The sequence below is a fragment of the Rutidosis leptorrhynchoides genome, chromosome 2 (assembly GCF_046630445.1).
Source record: "Rutidosis leptorrhynchoides isolate AG116_Rl617_1_P2 chromosome 2, CSIRO_AGI_Rlap_v1, whole genome shotgun sequence".
Lineage (NCBI taxonomy): Eukaryota > Viridiplantae > Streptophyta > Magnoliopsida > Asterales > Asteraceae > Rutidosis > Rutidosis leptorrhynchoides.
In genome coordinates this window covers 690,441,443-690,461,073 of record NC_092334.1, presented here as the reverse complement: position 1 = coordinate 690,461,073, position 19,631 = coordinate 690,441,443, and the positions used below count along the sequence as shown (strand labels likewise).

The window sequence follows — 19,631 nt, the reverse complement described above, 5'->3', positions numbered from 1 at the left end:
CTTCATCCCACAACAACAACTCAACCCGCTAATTACACCTCTAATATTGCTAAAAATGAACACATATTTAGAAGCAATATCTATCCGAAATAATAGGTTTTTAAATGTAATTGTTATATTTTCTACTTGTAATCGTCTAAATAAATAAAAGTGAAGAGGGAGTGCGAAAATCAAGATTTAATCAAGAAAACAGTCAAAATGCTCAATATAGAAATTATACTCCAAGAGATACAAGTTTATAAGCACAAATTACAAAACACGAAGCAAAAATTCTAGACTTTGAAGACCTCCCCTTATGGAATAGAAAGTGTCGGCAAAATTATTATCACCAAAGAGTAAATGCAGTAGTTGAGGTAGTACATGCAAGACCTCAAAACAAGGAGCTTGTTTTGTGGAAATTCACATCAAGTTTACGGAGTAAAATTTGGCAATGCAAGATTTTTATTCTATATATAGTACTCCGTAAATGAACTCAAAAGTGGCAGCCAATTCATTTCACATTACCATTTCATATTCTCTATTTCCATTTTAATTTCCAAGTTTTGTAGTAATATTGTACCGTAATCAAGTATTGTACAGATATTTTATTTCAAGTTTCAACCATTTGAAGATTATGAAAATAAAAATGTTTGTAAGTTGTATCTATTTTATTATTCCTATGTCTCGTAGTTAAATTTATACTATGTTTATCTAATCTAAATAATCGTAATGTTTGATTAAAAATAACGGTTTGGGTTAATTAAATTCATACTTCTATTTAACGTTTACATAAAAGAACGATTCTTGTAAAACTGTAATATTAATTATTAATGGAGTAAGTATTTGTTTAGTAGAATGGCAATTCATTAATTTAATACATATATTTACAATTGGAGATATATATAAATAGCCATATACGTTTGATCGGACACGGTGAACGGGTTGTTTATATGTATTAATAATTGTGCGCTTATCCTGACACGGGATCGAATTTTTTAAATAAACTAAGTTGATACAAGGGTGGATTATATACAGTGTCAACTTGTGTAATTGTTGACAGAAGTGAAAACCGCGTCACCGTGTAAGTCATTATTTATAGAAATATTTATGTATCGTCATTAGGACCCTGGCGTCAAGGACACTTGCGTTTGGTAGTTTTGACTATATATTCGCGCTATAGAACTCTAGGTGGAGTCATTAAATATTTCTGGTATAAAGGAAATTAACCCATTATTTAATAAGAAAAATATCAAACATTACGTATTATAATGACTAGATAAACATAGTTCTTTTTTTTTTTTTTTATTATTTTTATATCTCTTTAGCCGTAATATTGTATTTATTTGCTAGCTTCATATTGGAAAACCAAACCGACGAATCGGTCATTAAACGGTAAAACCCCCCAAAACTAATAAGTAACTTAGTAATTAACTATTAAAATTAACTATAAAAATCTAGTTTGACACCTAACGAGTCCTTGGAACGATATCCTGGAATTTACTCTCGCTATATTACTATAAGATAGGTATACTTGCCTATTGTTTTAGTGTAAATTTAAGTAATTTTCCAGAGTAATTAGTGTAAAATTAATAACCGTTTCATATACCCTCTAGAATACAATCAACCTCCTTTTGATACCCCCGGAATTGCACTCGAATTATGCCGCACTTCACTCGTTAACCCACGAGCAAGTGAAGACTTTCGACACCAAAAAATACCGTTGAGCTATAATTCGACCTTTATGTTACTAGCTTGGAACAAAGAACTACCCTTTAAATACGGCACCTATCTGCTTAGTTTAGGAGATATCGGGTCCAAGAACTACCCAAAAAGGCATCTGCTTTCTTCGATTGGGTTGTTAAAAATTGAAAGTTTCAACCAAATTAATCGATTTATAGCATCATGCTTCGAGCTTATGCGAATAAAGATTCGATGAAACAGTTTTGCTATACAGTTAATAAGATGAAAAAAACAAGGTTATTACATTGATGATCAAGCTTATTTATTACAGTAATTCCTAGGAATTTTTGGTATTCAAATATGACCCATGAGTGTCCGTTTGGCTAAATATCATAATGCATTGGTGAAACATAATTCAGTTAATAATGTTATGGAAATATTCATGTTGTCATTGAATCGGATTTTCAAAATATGGTTAAGAAACTGTTGAATGGGATGAAATTTTACTTCGATGTGTAAATAATTTCGTGCTTAGGGTTTTGTATGATTCAAGAAAATACCCTTAGACTATTTTAAATGGGTTAGTACCGATATGTGTTAGAATAAAAAAGCCATAAAGTCAACAAGAGTCAAATTACCTTTTTAGGTAATTTGACTTTGGGATCAGAAGTGGTCAACTTCATCATCTCCCGTTTTAGAAGATCACATGCCTGCCCAAGTACAAACAAGTAAACGGCTAATAGGCAGGCTGCTTAGGCACATATTTCTTTTTAGTGATGGTGGTTCCAAAAGTTAAATGGAGCCTAACCATCTTAAGAAATAGCCGTTGTAAAGTGTAGTGTATAAAAGAACACTCATCAGATTGTAAGAATTAATTCAAGCTTGTATCAAATAATCAATAAATCCATACAAACGATCAGTTTATTTTAATTATTAACATGGTATCAGAGCTAACGGTGTAGATCGAGGGATCAATACATCCGTTTTAGCTTCAATCATTTACCAGAAAAATCTTTTCAAGTTGCCATGTCAAGAATTGACGGTAACTCAATAAGCATAGCTGCCATGTCAAATAATGACGGTAGCTCAATTAATCAAAAAAGCTACAACGATTTGAGCATACAAAGTATTAAACAAAGTTACCTGGGTGCTCTCTTCCAGCCATTAAAACAGAAACCACCTACTTCCATTACCAAAACGGAAATAATCACTGCAAACCACCATCAACCACCACAAGAGCTGAGTTGTGTTTATTGTGGAATGTCACAACACACAATAATTCAGTGTTTCAAGTTAATTGGTTATCCTGAATGGTGGAGCAACCGGAAACGTAGCAGGGTGGTGAACAAGATTGCAACAACAGTAGCGGCGGCCGGCGGCAACCATACGGCTACCTGCAACGGCACCACAATAGGTAAAACCTTACCTTCGATTTCTTGTTCATTGCAAAAAGCGACCAAATGGGTGAGGGTTAAACCCTCAAACCCTCGTTCCCCATCTCAGCAATCGACCAAATGTAAAAGGGATAAACTCAAATTGGTCGAAGAGAACTATAATCAATTTGATTGCCTTCATACAATCGAAGAAGATGAAGGATTAGATCCTTATCTTCAATCGAAATCACCAGAAATTGATAAAAAGAAGAAAAAGATGTCGAACCCTAAATGGGTGATTGATACTGATCGGTCTTGTGATTTCTCTTTTAAGTTACATAAAATAGCCAAAGAGCTGTTAAAATCCTCAAACCCTGTGGTTTCTTCTCGATTGTACACACCCACTGAAAGGGTGAGGAAGCAACCCCACCACCACCACATGACGGCTGAATGTAAAAAAGGGATCGGGGTTATAAGTTGTAATAATAAAGAAAGAAACAATTTTCAAAAGTATTATTTAAATGACCCTTTAAGTAATGACAAGTCAAAAAGGTGGTCAAATGGCTTTTCGAGAAGTCTGACAAATCAATCTCAGGAATCAAAAAGTCTTTTTGAAAGGGAAATTCTTAGAGGACACCCTCCCTAGCCTCTGCAATTCTGACTCCTGACACAAAAGTCCTTTTTATTTCCTTTTTATTATTAAATTAAATTATATTAATAGGAAATAGAAAATATAAATACTACCTAATAAGCATGACCTTCCATATACATTATACGTTCATGGTTATGTACTGAATTTTTCATTTTTATCGACCAAACACCAGTTGTCTTTGAAAACTTTGCTACCATTTTAAATTTACAGTCAATTTTTTTACACGGTTTACTTTTTTCCGGGGTTGATTTACTTCTGGATACACTGCCACGCTCACACGCATATTCAATCTTGACTACGTAACCCTTTTTTTCTTTTGATCTTCTGATGACAATAACTTGGCTATGAGAACGTGCTTCATTTTTGACCCATTCGGTCAACTCTTCACGACTATTGAACACCTGAAAATGCAAGTTATTTAGTTTCAATTTAATATTAAAATATGTTTAATGTGCCATTAAATGAAATATTATACCTGATCAGTTGAAAAATCTGATACACTTGACATAACTATTCCTTATAATGTTATAAATCGATACAAATTGTGAATGTTATATAAACGATTAATTATAAATATTTCTTATATGAACCAATACAATATGTATGTGTTTCTTATATTTTTTTTTGGAGAAAGATGTATTCCTTATATAGACTATAGCTATATGGGTGAAAGATAATGTAATGAGTAATTAAGCAGTACATTATTGTTTTGTTATGGGTTAAAGCAAGATAAGATACAACATTATTATTTTAGTATGGGTTAAAGTATGATAAGTTAGTATAAAAAACAAAGTAAAAAAGGTGTGATTTTAGTATGGGTAAAAATTAAGATAAGTTAGTATGGGTTAAAAGTGTTAAATTATTGTCTAAATTATTATTCATATTATTGTTATGTGTGATAGTATAGTAGATTGTGCATGTACCTGTATGATGGTAGTATCCATGATAAGTGAAGTAGGAGTGAAGATAATATTAATTAAAATATGAAAAGTAAGTACTCTCTATTTGTATTTGTATGACTTTGAAAATCTACACGTAAATATGTAATTGTATTAGAAAACAATAAAAAAAAATTCAATATAAAGTTCTACTTGCATAACTTTTGGAATACGTAGTATCAAAATAGGATGGAAAATATAAATGGTGGGATGGGACTATTTAATCAGTGAAATGACATGCATGCTAGCTAAAAAGTTGAATAGGGGTGTCCTGGTAGCCGGACCCTTTTTGAAAATATTTTGACAAATTCTTTTTTAAAACCAACGAATTTTGTTAACTTTCAAAATAAACCTTCACATTTTAAAACCTTTCATGACAATTACAAATCTGACCAAGTTTTTAAATTTCAAAATTATGACAAAAAAACTCCTATTGGAAAAGCAAATATGATTACAAATATTACAAAAACTAATGAATGGATTTTTGACTGTGGTGCTACTCACACCATGACTTTCGAAAAAAACGATTTTTGTTCTGAATCAAAACCTCGGGTTAATAAAATTCAAACAGCTAACGGAGGTGTTGTACAAGTAGAAGGGGGTGGGGGAATTGAAATTACTCCGACCATGAAATTATCTAATTGTTTATACATTCCAACCTTGTCTCATAAATTGTTATCTGTTAGCCACGTTACCAAAGAACTAAATTGTTCCGTTCTATTACACCCCACGTTCTGTATTCTACAAGATATCAGAACTGGGGTGATTATTGGGCGTGGTACCGAACGGGGTGGGTTATACTATGTGGACGAGGTAACCCAAAAAGGTACCGTGATGCTTTCTCACGGAACACCTACGAGGGAAGCTTGGTTGTGGCATAGGAGATTGGGTCACCCTTCTGCTGGATACTTACATGCTTTGTTTCCTAGCCTTTTTCCATCCAATGTTAATTTGAACTGTGAAACTTGTATTTTGGCCAAAAGTCACCGAAGTACATTTAAACCTAGTAATACAAGGAAAGATGTACCCTTTGCTTTAATTCATTCGAATGTATGGGGTCCTGCACCGGTTATTGGGGGGAAACATTTTCGATATTTTGTCTTATTTATTGACGATCATGCCCGAATGACTTGGATTTATTTTCTAACTCACAAATCTGAAGTTTTTGAGAAATTTTCTCACTTTTATAAAAGTTTGATATATATATATATATATGTATATATATATATATGTATATATATATATATATATATGTATATATATATATATATATATATATATATATATATATATATATATATATATATATATATATATATATATATATATATATTAACTTGAATTCTAATAAAGGACAACCTCGTTTTTCTCGTCCAACTGTTGAGTCTTGTGACGAACTTAGGTTATACTTACGCTATCTACCCATTAGATAACTGTGAGTACAAGCCAATGCCCTAGCAATTATAAATATTAATACCTCTGATGCACTCGTGCGACATGTCTCGCTATATAAAAAGCTAAAAGGCCCAACTCTTCAAACCACTAGAGAGACGCAAGAGGGATTGATATCGGCTAAAAAGTCACGTTTTCACCCTAGTATTAAGGCCTAAAAACAAGAAAGATTCGAACTTTATCGGCAAAATACCCACTTCGTCGGTTAGAATTGAAGAACAATTAATTATGAAGACGGTACAAAAAGAATCAAGAGAATCGGAGCTAAAACGAAGATTCTAGAGCGAAAACAGTGAAAGACAAGAAATCAAGTTACGATCCAGGGAACCAGGCAAGCCAAACGACCTGCCAAACGGCTCAGATAAACGGCCCCTGTAAACGGGCTGGCCTGGCAAACGGCCCCTACAAACGGCCTGCCAGCAGTTTGCAGGCAAAATCCAAGCTTATTTAAAGGGTCTTTGTCATTCATTCCAACACACACTTCAATTCACTTCTTTCTCTCTTGTACAATATTAGTCATACTCTCAATGTCTTCGACTCCGTGTGGGAAACCTAGAACCCGGAGAAGAACGTCGAAGATTGTATTAGGAGCGGTCTGGAGTTTGAAGTTGTCACTTTTGTATTCAGAACTCGTTTAATCTACTGGTACTTCTATCCCTTATCTTTATATAATGTCTTCTATCATTATGTTCTGTGATATTGTTGCCATGATTAGCGAGTAGTTATCTTTAGTGTATGCTATGATGTAAGCAGTTATAATGCCGAAATAATGTTACGGTTTGTGTATGTTGTTGAAATGCTTTCCGATTATGCTTTGAACTCAATCGCTTTTCCAACTAATAGAACGTAGTTATTGGCTCTGTTATTGGGAAGTCGCTAACTCCGATTTAGAGTACACTATATGTGTCACCCTTTGGTAAGAGAAGTCTATCGGATACAACGTAAGATCGACTAAGGCACACCGGTTGTAGTAAGTCTATCAAGCTTTGGATTTCGACTGAGGACTCTTTCGTAGTGAAACATCTGACTAGAACCTTAGTACATTGTCGGTCCCAGACCATGCTAGTGTAGTCACTATGCATATAAACTTCGTACATGTATGCTGAAGCACAACGGTTGTTGTAAGCTGTACCTCTGCTAAGTAAGGCCATGGAACACGGCCAGTGCTGATTAGTACACTGCACCATAACGCGGTCTCAAGCATTGCACCCCGCTTGAGGGATTCTTAGTTAATTAAGGAACTGTTTGTTTAAACACATAAAGGATTGGACCGTTAGGATAACCGAACGTGTTCATGAAAGTCAACCTGACTTGGCCATGGTGTTCTCTATGGTTGAACTCTTTTTAAGGGCCTAACTATCTTTTAAAACCAATCATTAACGAAAGCATTGAAACACATCACGTCTCTCGGATATGGTAAACCCTGTATTCTATTATGCTTAAGAAAGTTTAGACCTTTGTGGAATGTTATTTCGTCACCCAACCGAGTCGCTCAATTGGATGAGCCATCTGAACGTGTATGTCTGTAGTTAGACTGCACGGGCGTCGGGGGTAAGGGACGTCGCTGTCTATTCAGAATCTTCAAGCCTATCGCATTACCCAGTGACATGTCTTACGACAGGGGCGTTTAGGACCAGTATAATGAATACAAGACTTCTGCCTATTCATGAGCCAGCATTCCATAATCTCGGCAGAATAATTGATGAAATCCTAGTATGCACTTGTTTTAACTTTATCTGAATTACGAATTTTATCGCATTTACTTTATCTGTCTTATAAACTAGAAAAGCCCAAAAATTAGGTAACCACTACTCCTTCATAACTATCTTAAGCTTTGATATAGGTTCAATTCTACTGATATCTTAAAAATACGACTCTAGGTCATACTTCCCTTACTCATAACAAGGAGTAGTACGATTTAGGCCCCGCTAAATATAAATTTAAAACAGTACCCCCTCTTGGTGATTGATTCTGACGTGTTGCGACCTAATGACACCGCACAAATACAACCACCCGTTTCGGCCATATCAGGGATCGACCATCGCGAGTAAAAGCTCAGGAGCATTCGCCTTACTCACCCCATAAACCACCTTTCATCCACCATTAAAAGAAAAAGGCGATCGCTCCGTGTGCGTCAGTGGAATTACATGATTGCTTGATCGCATGCCTGGCGATATTGATGTTATATGTATGATTTATGTTTATATGTATATGATTAATGCATTCACTAAGCCTTAGCTTACTCTTTATTTTTTAAATCTTTTATATATTCGGGTGCGGAAAGGTAAAGGTAAGCTTGGCGATAGCTTACATGTTTGAAGGATTTCTTTGGGGATTAAAAGACTACGCTTTTACGGGTTGCTTTAGTTTGGGTAGTTAGTCTCGATCGTCATGCTCATACCATGTGCCTTTAGGTTGATAGTAATTTGGGTCAAAATTACTCACTTGGTTGTGTAATGGTTCGTCAACGACCCAAGAGGTGTTAATGTGTTATGATTTACTTACATTGCATTGCATCTAACTGTTTCTCTACTGTTTTGTGAAGTTGCAACGAGAAAAAGGCAGGAAATTAGCAAAATTGAAGATGATTCACCAAAATTGGGATCAAAGGGATATCGTGGCAATGAACCAATATGGACAACAGAGGGAAAATAAGCAAAAACGTCAACAATACTTCATAAGATTCCATGTCGGCGTGCATGAAATTACTTATTAGGATGTACTCCGTTGGAAGATGGGGTCAGGAAATTAACACCTGAAGTTGAGGAAAAAGTTAAAAAACTTGTAAGATTACGTTTGGCGTTTATAATAGATTCATTTAGAAATATGTTTAATTATAAATGATGCTTTTACATTTTATGTTAGAAAAAAAAAATTATGTAGTACCATTAAGACCCATTAAACTTTATAGATTTTATTTTTATTTTAATGTACATTATCGATTATTATTGAATTTGTAGCTAACATTCTTTTTTTATGATTAAGTTTTAATAGGCTAATATACTTCATGCATTAATTTACAGACAGAATTGTATCAAAGTAATTCGGAATATGCTCCGTGAACAGATTTACTAACCTTGGTAGAAGGAAAGGAGCATGGTGGGCGCACAAGAGGAGTTGGGTATAAGGTTGGTTTGAAGAAGGGTATACCGGGGTACGACAAGAAGCAAATGAAGAAACGCCAGTCTTCAAAAGAGATACTAAAAGTAATAGAACAGCTACTAGAAAAAATCAACGATTGGAAGCAAAAGTAGCTGCATTGGAGTCTAAGAAACAAGGATCATATTTTATGGAAGATGATGTACCTGACATTGATTTGAAACGTAGTAGAAGCAATTCTGACCATGATTCTTCGCATCTCGATCATTTACCCAAAACAGCGGTAATTCTACTTTAAATATTTGATAAACTGTTAAATGTTTTTTTAGAAGGTGGACTAATTATACTACATGGTACATATGTTTTGTAGGAGCCTACTAATTCGAAATGTACACAAGAAGAACTGTTAGATGTACCCGTTGTCAAAGAGAAATCTAACAAAATATCGGATGTACCTGTTACCAAAGCGAAACCTAATAAATTATCTGATGTATTTGGCGTCACAGTGATACCTAAAAAAGTATCAGATGTACCTGTTGTCAAACCGATACTAAAAAAAGTAGATTCTGCTTCAGCTACTTATGTGGAACGGCTGGATAAGTTAAATGTAGTATATCTGATTTCATTATTAAGATAATACATACATGTTTTTTTTACAAATGCATACTAAGTATATCATCTGTTATGTTATATATGTTATTTAGGAGCCCACCCAATGTGCTTTGATTGTCCTCAATATTCCAAAGTAGATCACTTGTGCTATTGCAAGAGTACATCCAGTTTCTAGTCCTAGTGGTCGCTTAATTCATGGAAAGCCATTGTCACCGGGTTATATCAAGGTACAAGTTGAAGTTGTGATTAAAGAGTATGAAGATTTAGAACTTCCGTCTCCAACGGAAGAGATTTAAAAGCTTATTGACGCTAAAAATAGTTTCATTCAATGGCCAAAAGCTAGAATCTAATTTTTTAAGGTATGTTGTTTTAAAGCATTTATTTCAGTTAGTACTTTACTAACAAGTACTCACGTGAAACTCACAAAATTCGTTGTTAGGGATCTGCTTTTGGAACAGCACCAACAAAGTTAACATCGCCAAACGAGGGAACATCTACTAAGCCAACATCAATGAATGGGGGAACGTCCCATAAGCCAACATCGGTAAACGGGTGAACAACCACTAAGCCAACATCGTTAAACAGGGGAACAACCACTATGTCAACATTGTTAAACGAGGGAACGTCTACTAAGCCAACTTCGGTAAACGAGGGAACATCTAATAAGCCGTCTAAAGAGCTTAAAAACATTGCACCTAAGTCTTACCCGGTAAACTCTAAAAATATTACTTACTATGTAAACATTTATGTGTTAATATGCCATTTGTATGCATATACCTAATTATTTATTATGCAATGAATAGATACTAGTATAGTACTTATCGCTTAGTTTATCTCACATATACAGGAGTTGGAAAATTATAGAAATATGATACACAAAAAGAAACCTCGATTTATTCGTGATTTCTATGACAACTGGATGAAACGACCGGATCCTAGATTTGGTGGTGTGCTTTTTCTTGAGGAGGTCTTCGGACCTAGTGTATGTAAACAAACTGTTGTTACCTCTGATGATCTTATGTCTCTGCAAACAAATGGTTGGCTCGATGTGTCGATAATAAATTATTTTACCATGTAAGTGCATTCTTATATATATGTATGTGTATATATATATATATATATATATATATATATATATATATATATATATATATATATATATATATATATATATATATATATTGGTAGGATCTATGGGTAAGTAACCAATCGGGGGAAGCAAAAAAAAAAAATTTCGTTTATTGAAAAAACTTTGTTCACGAACATTATAGATTTGATGAAAATATGAACATTTAATAAAGACACTTTGTGATAAATGTTTTTATGTTGGCAGGAAAACGCTCGAAGAAGTAATATATAACAATTATCGTGTTTTTCGAGCGTATGTTGAGGTTTTAGATATTAGGGTTTAGATATTCGGTTTAGAAATTTAGGGTTTAGGCTTTAGATTTAGGTATTACATTTAGGATTTAGATTGAGTTTTTAACACGAACGTTTAGAGTTTAGGGTTTAGGGTTTGGTGTTTTGGGTTTATGGAATAAACCCAAAACACCAAACCCTTAACCCTAAACCCTAAAATCTAAATCGGGCTAAATTTTACTTTACAAAACATGAAAAAAAAAAACGTTCACATTCTTCACGAACAATATTATCTTCAATGTTATTTTTGTCGATCGTTTTCCCGCCTAAATAATAACATTCTTCACGAAGTATCTTTTCTAAATGTTCATATTTTCGTGTGATCTTGATGCCGGAAAAAATAATTCCAAAAAAAAAAACGGAAAAAACGGGTTCAAGAACCGGTCTCTAAAGTGCATAACAACCCATTTCTAAATACATTTTCTGTAGTAGTGAATATGTTTCTTCTTTTAAGTGTTTAAAGCTACTACAATTATAAAGTGTTTAACTTTTTTAAATTTTATCAAACAATGTTACTCCATATTTTTGAAATTGACAGTTTATCAAATTTAGTAAATTGTATAATTTATAAAAAAAAATCTCTTATATACTAATTAACAAAGTCACTACTTTCCCCTCTAACATTACTAGTTATTTAGAATTTCACCATTTTATTTTTTATTTTTATTTTCTAAACCAACCAAACTAAAGCACATCTACTTATTATCTGAGAAATTTACGTTTATATCCTGTTATATTTTAATGTAAAGCAACAACTAAGAAACTTGAAAAATTGTCACACCTCACCCATTTGTTTTCTTCTTTTAAGTGTTTAAAGTTACTCAAATTATAAAGTGTTTAACTTTTTCAAATTTTATCAAACAATGTTACTCCATATTTTTGAAATTGATAGTTTAGCAAATTTAGTAAATTGTATAATTTATAAATATAAAATAAAAAATAGCAATCCCTTATATACTAATTAACTAAGTTACTAGTTCCACCTCTATCATTACTATTTCCTTTGGAGTGATTTGGGATTTCCCCATTTTGTTTTTTCTTTTTATTATATAAACCAACCAAACTAAAGCACATCTACTTATCATCTGAGAAATTTACGTTTATATCCTCTTATATTTTAGACAAAATTTCATTCTTCGTCTCTGAAATTTACATCAAATTTGACTCCATGTCCTTTTTCTTTTTTTTTTGTGCATTCCTCGTCCCTAATATATCAAAAATCTACATCTCTCGTCCTCCCATCTACTTTCTGTCAAAACCAACCGTTACCTCTTATCACGTGCATATCATGTGTTGTCTTCTTCTATAATATAAATCTCCAATTCTTCACAATTGTTTTGTCTACATCTGGGCTACTATTGAAACCCTAAATCAAACAACACACAGCTACACCAATCATCAAATAAATTAAAAGTCAGTTACAATTTAATTCTCCTTCTACAAATCAATCCCAACATCACGGCAACAACGGCACCTTCCGACAGAGTTAGAGCGACGATGGTAGTGGGTGACGATATTCAAAATTAAATTAAACCTTAAATTAAATTACGATGGTAATGGGTGCCGGCGGTGGATGTATGTGTGGATTTAGATTATGTTTTATCTGGTAACCACGCTATTTCACGATGATGTTGACGATGTTGATTTCTTCATGTGTAGGTAGTTTTCTTCAAAGAATGTGTAGGTCAGAGGTTAATTTCTTTACATCTACAACTACCAAATTTTGTTAATTACTTTTAAAACAACATGTGGGCTTTCTTTGATTTTAGTGAGATCAAGAAATAGATTTTTATAGAGTTTTTTTATATCTGCTTATGTATCTTAAGTTTTTGGATCTCAAATTAAAGTTTATTATTTTGGAGATGAGGAAAATTGTGGTGAATAAAGAAAAAGAAAGTTTTGAATCTCAAAATTTCAGATTATTGAAGATAGAGATTGAGGTGAAGAAATTAAGTTTTTGGATTTCAGGTTTTTAGATCAATTTAGACGATGAAGGATTATGAAAGAAAGGTAAATGTCTCTATTAAAGGGAGACAGAGGAAGACTGACAGTGCTCGATTTAAGGGGGAGAAAACCCTAAATTGATCTTGAGTTCAATTGTGAAAATAATGATGAAGATGATGATGAATCTAGTGAAAAAAATGATGACATGGTGGATTACGGTGTGTAGATGAGACGATGATAAGTTTATATATACATTTATAATTTGATTTGTTGATTTTTTAAAAGTATAAAACTAAGGGTATGTTTCAGAGATTTTGTGTAGAAGAAATGAAATGAGATGAAGGGGAAGGGGAAGGATTGTGAATCCTTCACATTTGGAAGGAAGAGATGATGGAAAAAATACACTGAATTCTCCTTCCCTTTCATTTCCTTTCTCTCTCAAACTAAACTCTGAAACATCAATTTCATTTAGCTTCTTTCCCTTTCATCTCCCTTCTCTCCAAAATTACACTCTGGAGCAGACCCTAAGGTTTTTAACTTGAGAATGATGAACATGAAATGATGAGGATGAGGGTGAAAAATAAGTTAAATAATAAAGAAAAAAAATAAAATAAAATAAAAAGACGAAAGTACTCTCACATGCTTTGCACATGACCGAACAAACGGCTAAAATTGACAGAAAATAGACGGGAGGACGATGGATGTAGAATTGTAATATATTAGGGACGAGGGTTGCAAAAAAAAGGACAATGAGTCAAATTTGATGTAAAGTTTAGAAACGAGGAATGAAATTTTGTCTATATTTTAATGTAAAACAACAAGAAGGAAACTTGAAAAATTGTTTGACTTCACCATTTGTTTTCTTTTTAAGTGTTTAAAGCTACTCCAATTATAAAGTGTTTAACTTTTTCAAATTTTATCAAACAATGTTACACCATATTTTTGAAACTGATAGTTTATCAAATTTAGTAAATTGTATAATTTATATAAAAAAAATAAAAATTACATTCCGCCGCAACGCGAGGGTTTCAAAGCTAGTTAATAACCATTGCTAGTAATAAAGCTTATTATAGTCGATAAATTAGTCACAAAGACACGGTCGCGAGCTTCACTTCCCGATCGCGAAGAAGGGAGCAGCAGATTTAACTCGATTCATACTCCAACAATCTCCTACTCGAAGAGACGTTAAACAACACTCATCTTTAGCCCCGCAGACCCGGTTCACGACCTAGGAGTTGTGGGGTGGCTTTATCAATCTTCCGGAACCAGGATATGAGCTGGTCCGTTTAGCATTATGTGTTTGAACGGTTCAGTTCTAGTTTGTTAACATATTCGTGTGAGGTGTAAATATATGTACTTTTTTATCATCGATTGACTTTACATAATGTTCTAAGTTGCGTCGCTATCAATTTTGGTAACGTTATTAATGATATTGAATTAAATTACATATTACATACTCTACATAATAATACTGTTATGAACAAGTAGGTGAGCCCTAACAAGACTTGATAACGCAAGGCTAGTAAACGCACTAATAATAAACGGATAAAATGTGATGAACACAAAGAAACTAGCAAAAAACGTAAAAAAAAATACGAGAATATAACGAGGTTATATGTAATCAAAGTGATTACTTTAATCCTCGGTCAACCAAAGAGTGTTCTTTATTGATAAAATTCGTAGGTACAATTTATAGGTTACATATACATGGGGGTTATTTATATCATAAAACGAGTTAAAATCGCGATACAATGAGGCGTCCAAAGTCGAATCAATTCTGCCCGCCCAGTGCCTTTTTCGCGTGGTCAGGTCCTCCATGCTTCTTCATTCGCGTTTGCGAACATGACATCGAGAATTTGTCGCGACGTGAGCTTGATTTTCCAGTTCGCGAGCTTGGTAGCTCACGGTCGCGAGCTTCACTTCCCGATTGTGAAGAACGGAGCAGCAGCAACATTGACCTAATTTAACTATATTTATAACAATCTCCCACTCGAAGAGACGTTAAACAACACCCATCTTTAACCTAACTTCATCCCACAACAACAACTCAACCCGCTAATTACACCTCTAATATTGCTAAAAATGAACACATATTTAGAAGCAATATCTATCCGAAATAATAGGTTTTTAAATGTAATTGTTATATTTTCTACTTGTAATCGTCTAAATAAATAAAAGTGAAGAGGGAGTGCGAAAATCAAGATTTAATCAAGAAAACAGTCAAAATGCTCAATATATAAATTATACTCCAAGAGATACAAGTTTATAAGCACAAATTACAAAACACGAAGCAAAAATTCTAGACTTTGAAGACCTCCCCTTAGGGAATAGAAAGTGTCGGCAAAATTATTATCACCAAAGAGTAAATGCAGTAGTTGAGGTAGTACATGCAAGACCTCAAAACAAGGAGCTTGTTTTGTGGAAATTCACATCAAGTTTACGGAGTAAAATTTGGCAATGCAAGATTTTTATTCTATATATAGTACTCCGTAAATGAACTCAAAAGTGGCAGCCAATTCATTTCACATTACCATTTCATATTCTCTATTTCCATTTTAATTTCCAAGTTTTGTAGTAATATTGTACCGTAATCAAGTATTGTACAGATATTTTATTTCAAGTTTCAACCATTTGAAGATTATGAAAATAAAAATGTTTGTAAGTTGTATCTATTTTATTATTCCTATGTCTCGTAGTTAAATTTATACTATGTTTATCTAATCTAAATAATCGTAATGTTTGATTAAAAATAACGGTTTGGGTTAATTAAATTCATACTTCTATTTAACGTTTACATAAAAGAACGATTCTTGTAAAACTGTAATATTAATTATTAATGGAGTAAGTATTTATTTAGTAGAATGGCAATTCATTAATTTAATACATATATTTACAATTGGAGATATATATAAATAGCCATATACGTTTGATCGGACACGGTGAACGGGTTGTTTATATGTATTAATAATTGTGCGCTTATCCTGACACGGGAGCGAATTTTTTAAATAAACTAAGTTGATACAAGGGTGGATTATATACAGTGTCAACTTGTGTAATTGTTGACAGAAGTGAAAACCGCGTCACCGTGTAAGTCATTATTTATAGAAATATTTATGTATCGTCATTAGGACCCTGGCGTCAAGGACACTTGCGTTTGGTAGTTTTGACTATATATTCGCGCTATAGAACTCTAGGTGGAGTCATTAAATATTTCTGGTATAAAGGAAATTAACCCATTATTTAATAAGAAAAATATCAAACATTACGTATTATAATGACTAGATAAACATAGTTCTTTTTTTTATTATTATTTTTATATCTCTTTAGCCGTAATATTGTATTTATTTGCTAGCTTCATATTGGAAAACCAAACCGACGAATCGGTCATTAAACGGTAAAACCCCCCAAAACTAATAAGTAACTTAGTAATTAACTATTAAAATTAACTATAAAAATCTAGTTTGACACCTAACGAGTCCTTGGAACGATATCCTGGAATTTACTCTCGCTATATTACTATAAGATAGGTATACTTGCCTATTGTTTTAGTGTAAATTTAAGTAATTTTCCAGAGTAATTAGTGTAAAATTAATAACCGTTTCATATACCCTCTAGAATACAATCAACCTCCTTTTGATACCGCCGGAATTGCACTCGAATTATGCCGCACTTCACTCGTTAACCCACGAGCAAGTGAAGACTTTCGACACCAAAAAATACCGTTGAGCTATAATTCGACCTTTATGTTACTAGCTTGGAACAAAGAACTACCCTTTAAATACGGCACCTATCTGCTTAGTTTAGGAGATATCGGGTCCAAGAACTACCCAAAAAGGCATCTGCTTTCTTCGATTGGGTTGTTAAAAATTGAAAGTTTCAACCAAATTAATCGATTTATAGCATCATGCTTCGAGCTTATGCGAATAAAGATTCGATGAAACAGTTTTGCTATACAGTTAATAAGATGAAAAAAACAAGGTTATTACATTGATGATCAAGCTTATTTATTACAGTAATTCCTAGGAATTTTTGGTATTCAAATATGACCCATGAGTGTCCGTTTGGCTAAATATCATAATGCATTGGTGAAACATAATTCAGTTAATAATGTTGTTATGGAAATATTCATGTTGTCATTGAATCGGATTTTCAAAATATGGTTAAGAAACTGTTGAATGGGATGAAATTTTACTTCGATGTGTAAATAATTTCGTGCTTAGGGTTTTGTATGATTCAAGAAAATACCCTTAGACTATTTTAAATGGGTTAGTACCGATATGTGTTAGAATAAAAAAGCCATAAAGTCAACAAGAGTCAAATTACCTTTTTAGGTAATTTGACTTTGGGATCAGAAGTGGTCAACTTCATCATCTCCCGTTTTAGAAGATCACATGCATGCCCAAGTACAAACAAGTAAACGGCTAATAGGCAGGCTGCTTAGGCACATATTTCTTTTTAGTGATGGTGGTTCCAAAAGTTAAATGGAGCCTAACCATCTTAAGAAATAGCCGTTGTAAAGTGTAGTGTATAAAAGAACACTCATCAGATTGTAAGAATTAATTCAAGCTTGTATCAAATAATCAATAAATCCATACAAACGATCAGTTTATTTTAATTATTAACATGGTATCAGAGCTAACGGTGTAGATCGAGGGATCAATACATCCGTTTTTAGCTTCAATCATTTACCAGAAAAATATTTTCAAGTTACCATGTCAAGAATTGACGGTAACTCAATAAGCATAGCTGCCATGTCAAATAATGACGGTAGCTCAATTAATCAAAAAAGCTACAACGATTTGAGCATACAAAGTATTAAACAAAGTTACCTGGGTGCTCTCTTCCAGCCATTAAAACAGAAACCACCTACTTCCATTACCAAAACGGAAATAATCACTGCAAACCACCATCAACCACCACAAGAGCTGAGTTGTGTTTATTGTGGAATGTCACAACACACAATAATTCAGTGTTTCAAGTTAATTGGTTATCCTGAATGGTGGAGCAACCGGAAACGTAGCAGGGTGGTGAACAAGATTGCAACAACAGTAGCGGCGGCCGGCGGCAACCATACGGCTACCTGCAACGGCACCACAATAGGTAAAACCTTACCTTCGATTTCTTGTTCATTGCAAAAAGCGACCAAATGGGTGAGGGTTAAACCCTCAAACCCTCGTTCCCCATCTCAGCAATCGACCAAATGTAAAAGGGATAAACTCAAATTGGTCGAAGAGAACTATAATCAATTTGATTGCCTTCATACAATCGAAGAAGATGAAGGATTAGATCCTTATCTTCAATCGAAATCACCAGAAATTGATAAAAAGAAGAAAAAGATGTCGAACCCTAAATGGGTGATTGATACTGATCGGTCTTGTGATTTCTCTTTTAAGTTACATAAAATAGCCAAAGAGCTGTTAAAATCCTCAAACCCTGTGGTTTCTTCTCGATTGTACACACCCACTGAAAGGGTGAGGAAGCAACCCCACCACCACCACATGACTGCTGAATGTAAAAAAGGGATCGGGGTTATAAGTTGTAATAATAAAGAAAGAAACAATTTTCAAAAGTATTATTTAAATGACCCTTTAAGTAATGACAAGTCAAAAAGGTGGTCAAATGGTTTTTCGAGAAGTCTGACAAATCAATCTCAGGAATCAAAAAGTCTTTTTGAAAGGGAAATTCTTAGAGGACACCCTCCCTAGCCTCTGCAATTCTGACTCCTGACACAAAAGTCCTTTTTATTTCCTTTTTATTATTAAATTAAATTATATTAATAGGAAATAGAAAATATAAATACTACCTAATAAGCATGACCTTCCATATACATTATACGTTCATGGTTATGTACTGAATTTTTCATTTTTATCGACCAAACACCAGTTGTCTTTGAAAACTTTGCTACCATTTTAAATTTACAGTCAATTTTTTTACACGGTTTACTTTTTTTCTGGGTTGATTTACTTCTGGATACACCGCCACGCTCACACGCATATTCAATCTTAACTACGTAACACTTTTTTTCTTTTGATCTTGTGATGACAATAACTTGGCTATGAGAACGTGCTTCATTTTTGACCCATTCGGTCAACTCTTCACGACTATTGAACACCTGAAAATGCAAGTTATTTAGTTTCAATTTAATATTAAAATATGGTTTAATGTGCCATTAAATGAAATATTATACCTGATCAGTTGAAAAATCTGATACACTTGACATAACTATTCCTTATAATGTTATAAATCGATACAAGTTGTGAATGTTATATAAACGATTAATTATAAATATTTCTTATATGAACCAATACAATATGTATGTGTTTCTTATATTTTTTTTGGAGAAAGATGTATTCCTTATATAGACTATAGCTATATGGGTGAAAGATAATGTAATGAGTAATTAAGCAGTACATTATTGTTTTGTTATGGGTTAATGCAAGATAAGATACAACATTATTATTTTAGTATGGGTTAAAGTATGAT

At 33.3% G+C, this 19,631-nt stretch overlaps 2 protein-coding genes across 2 annotated transcripts; both read right to left on the bottom strand.

The window, feature by feature from the left end:
- Positions 1-3,776: 3,776 nt before the first annotated feature.
- Positions 3,777-4,192, bottom strand: LOC139890354 (uncharacterized). The gene is made up of 2 exons (XM_071873241.1): positions 4,160-4,192; positions 3,777-4,085 (listed from the first exon to the last, which is right to left on the bottom strand). The coding sequence occupies exons 1-2, from the start codon at positions 4,190-4,192 to the stop codon at positions 3,777-3,779; spliced, it is 342 nt and encodes a 113-aa protein (XP_071729342.1).
- Positions 4,193-18,951: 14,759 nt separating this feature from the next.
- Positions 18,952-19,368, bottom strand: LOC139890352 (uncharacterized). The gene is made up of 2 exons (XM_071873240.1): positions 19,336-19,368; positions 18,952-19,260 (listed from the first exon to the last, which is right to left on the bottom strand). Exons 1-2 carry the CDS (start codon positions 19,366-19,368, stop codon positions 18,952-18,954), a joined length of 342 nt encoding a protein of 113 aa, XP_071729341.1.
- Between the last annotated feature and the right edge of the window lie 263 nt (positions 19,369-19,631).

Bases quoted from the DNA above. Each gene is read 5' to 3' on its own strand.
- LOC139890354 (XM_071873241.1), bottom strand. From the start codon at position 4,192: ATGTCAAGTGTATCAGATTTTTCAACTGATCAG. The intron at 4,086-4,159 runs GTATAATATTTC...TTGCATTTTCAG, and splicing joins CAGATTTTTCAACTGATCAG to GTGTTCAATAGTCGTGAAGA.
- LOC139890352 (XM_071873240.1), bottom strand. From the start codon at position 19,368: ATGTCAAGTGTATCAGATTTTTCAACTGATCAG. The intron at 19,261-19,335 runs GTATAATATTTC...TTGCATTTTCAG, and splicing joins CAGATTTTTCAACTGATCAG to GTGTTCAATAGTCGTGAAGA.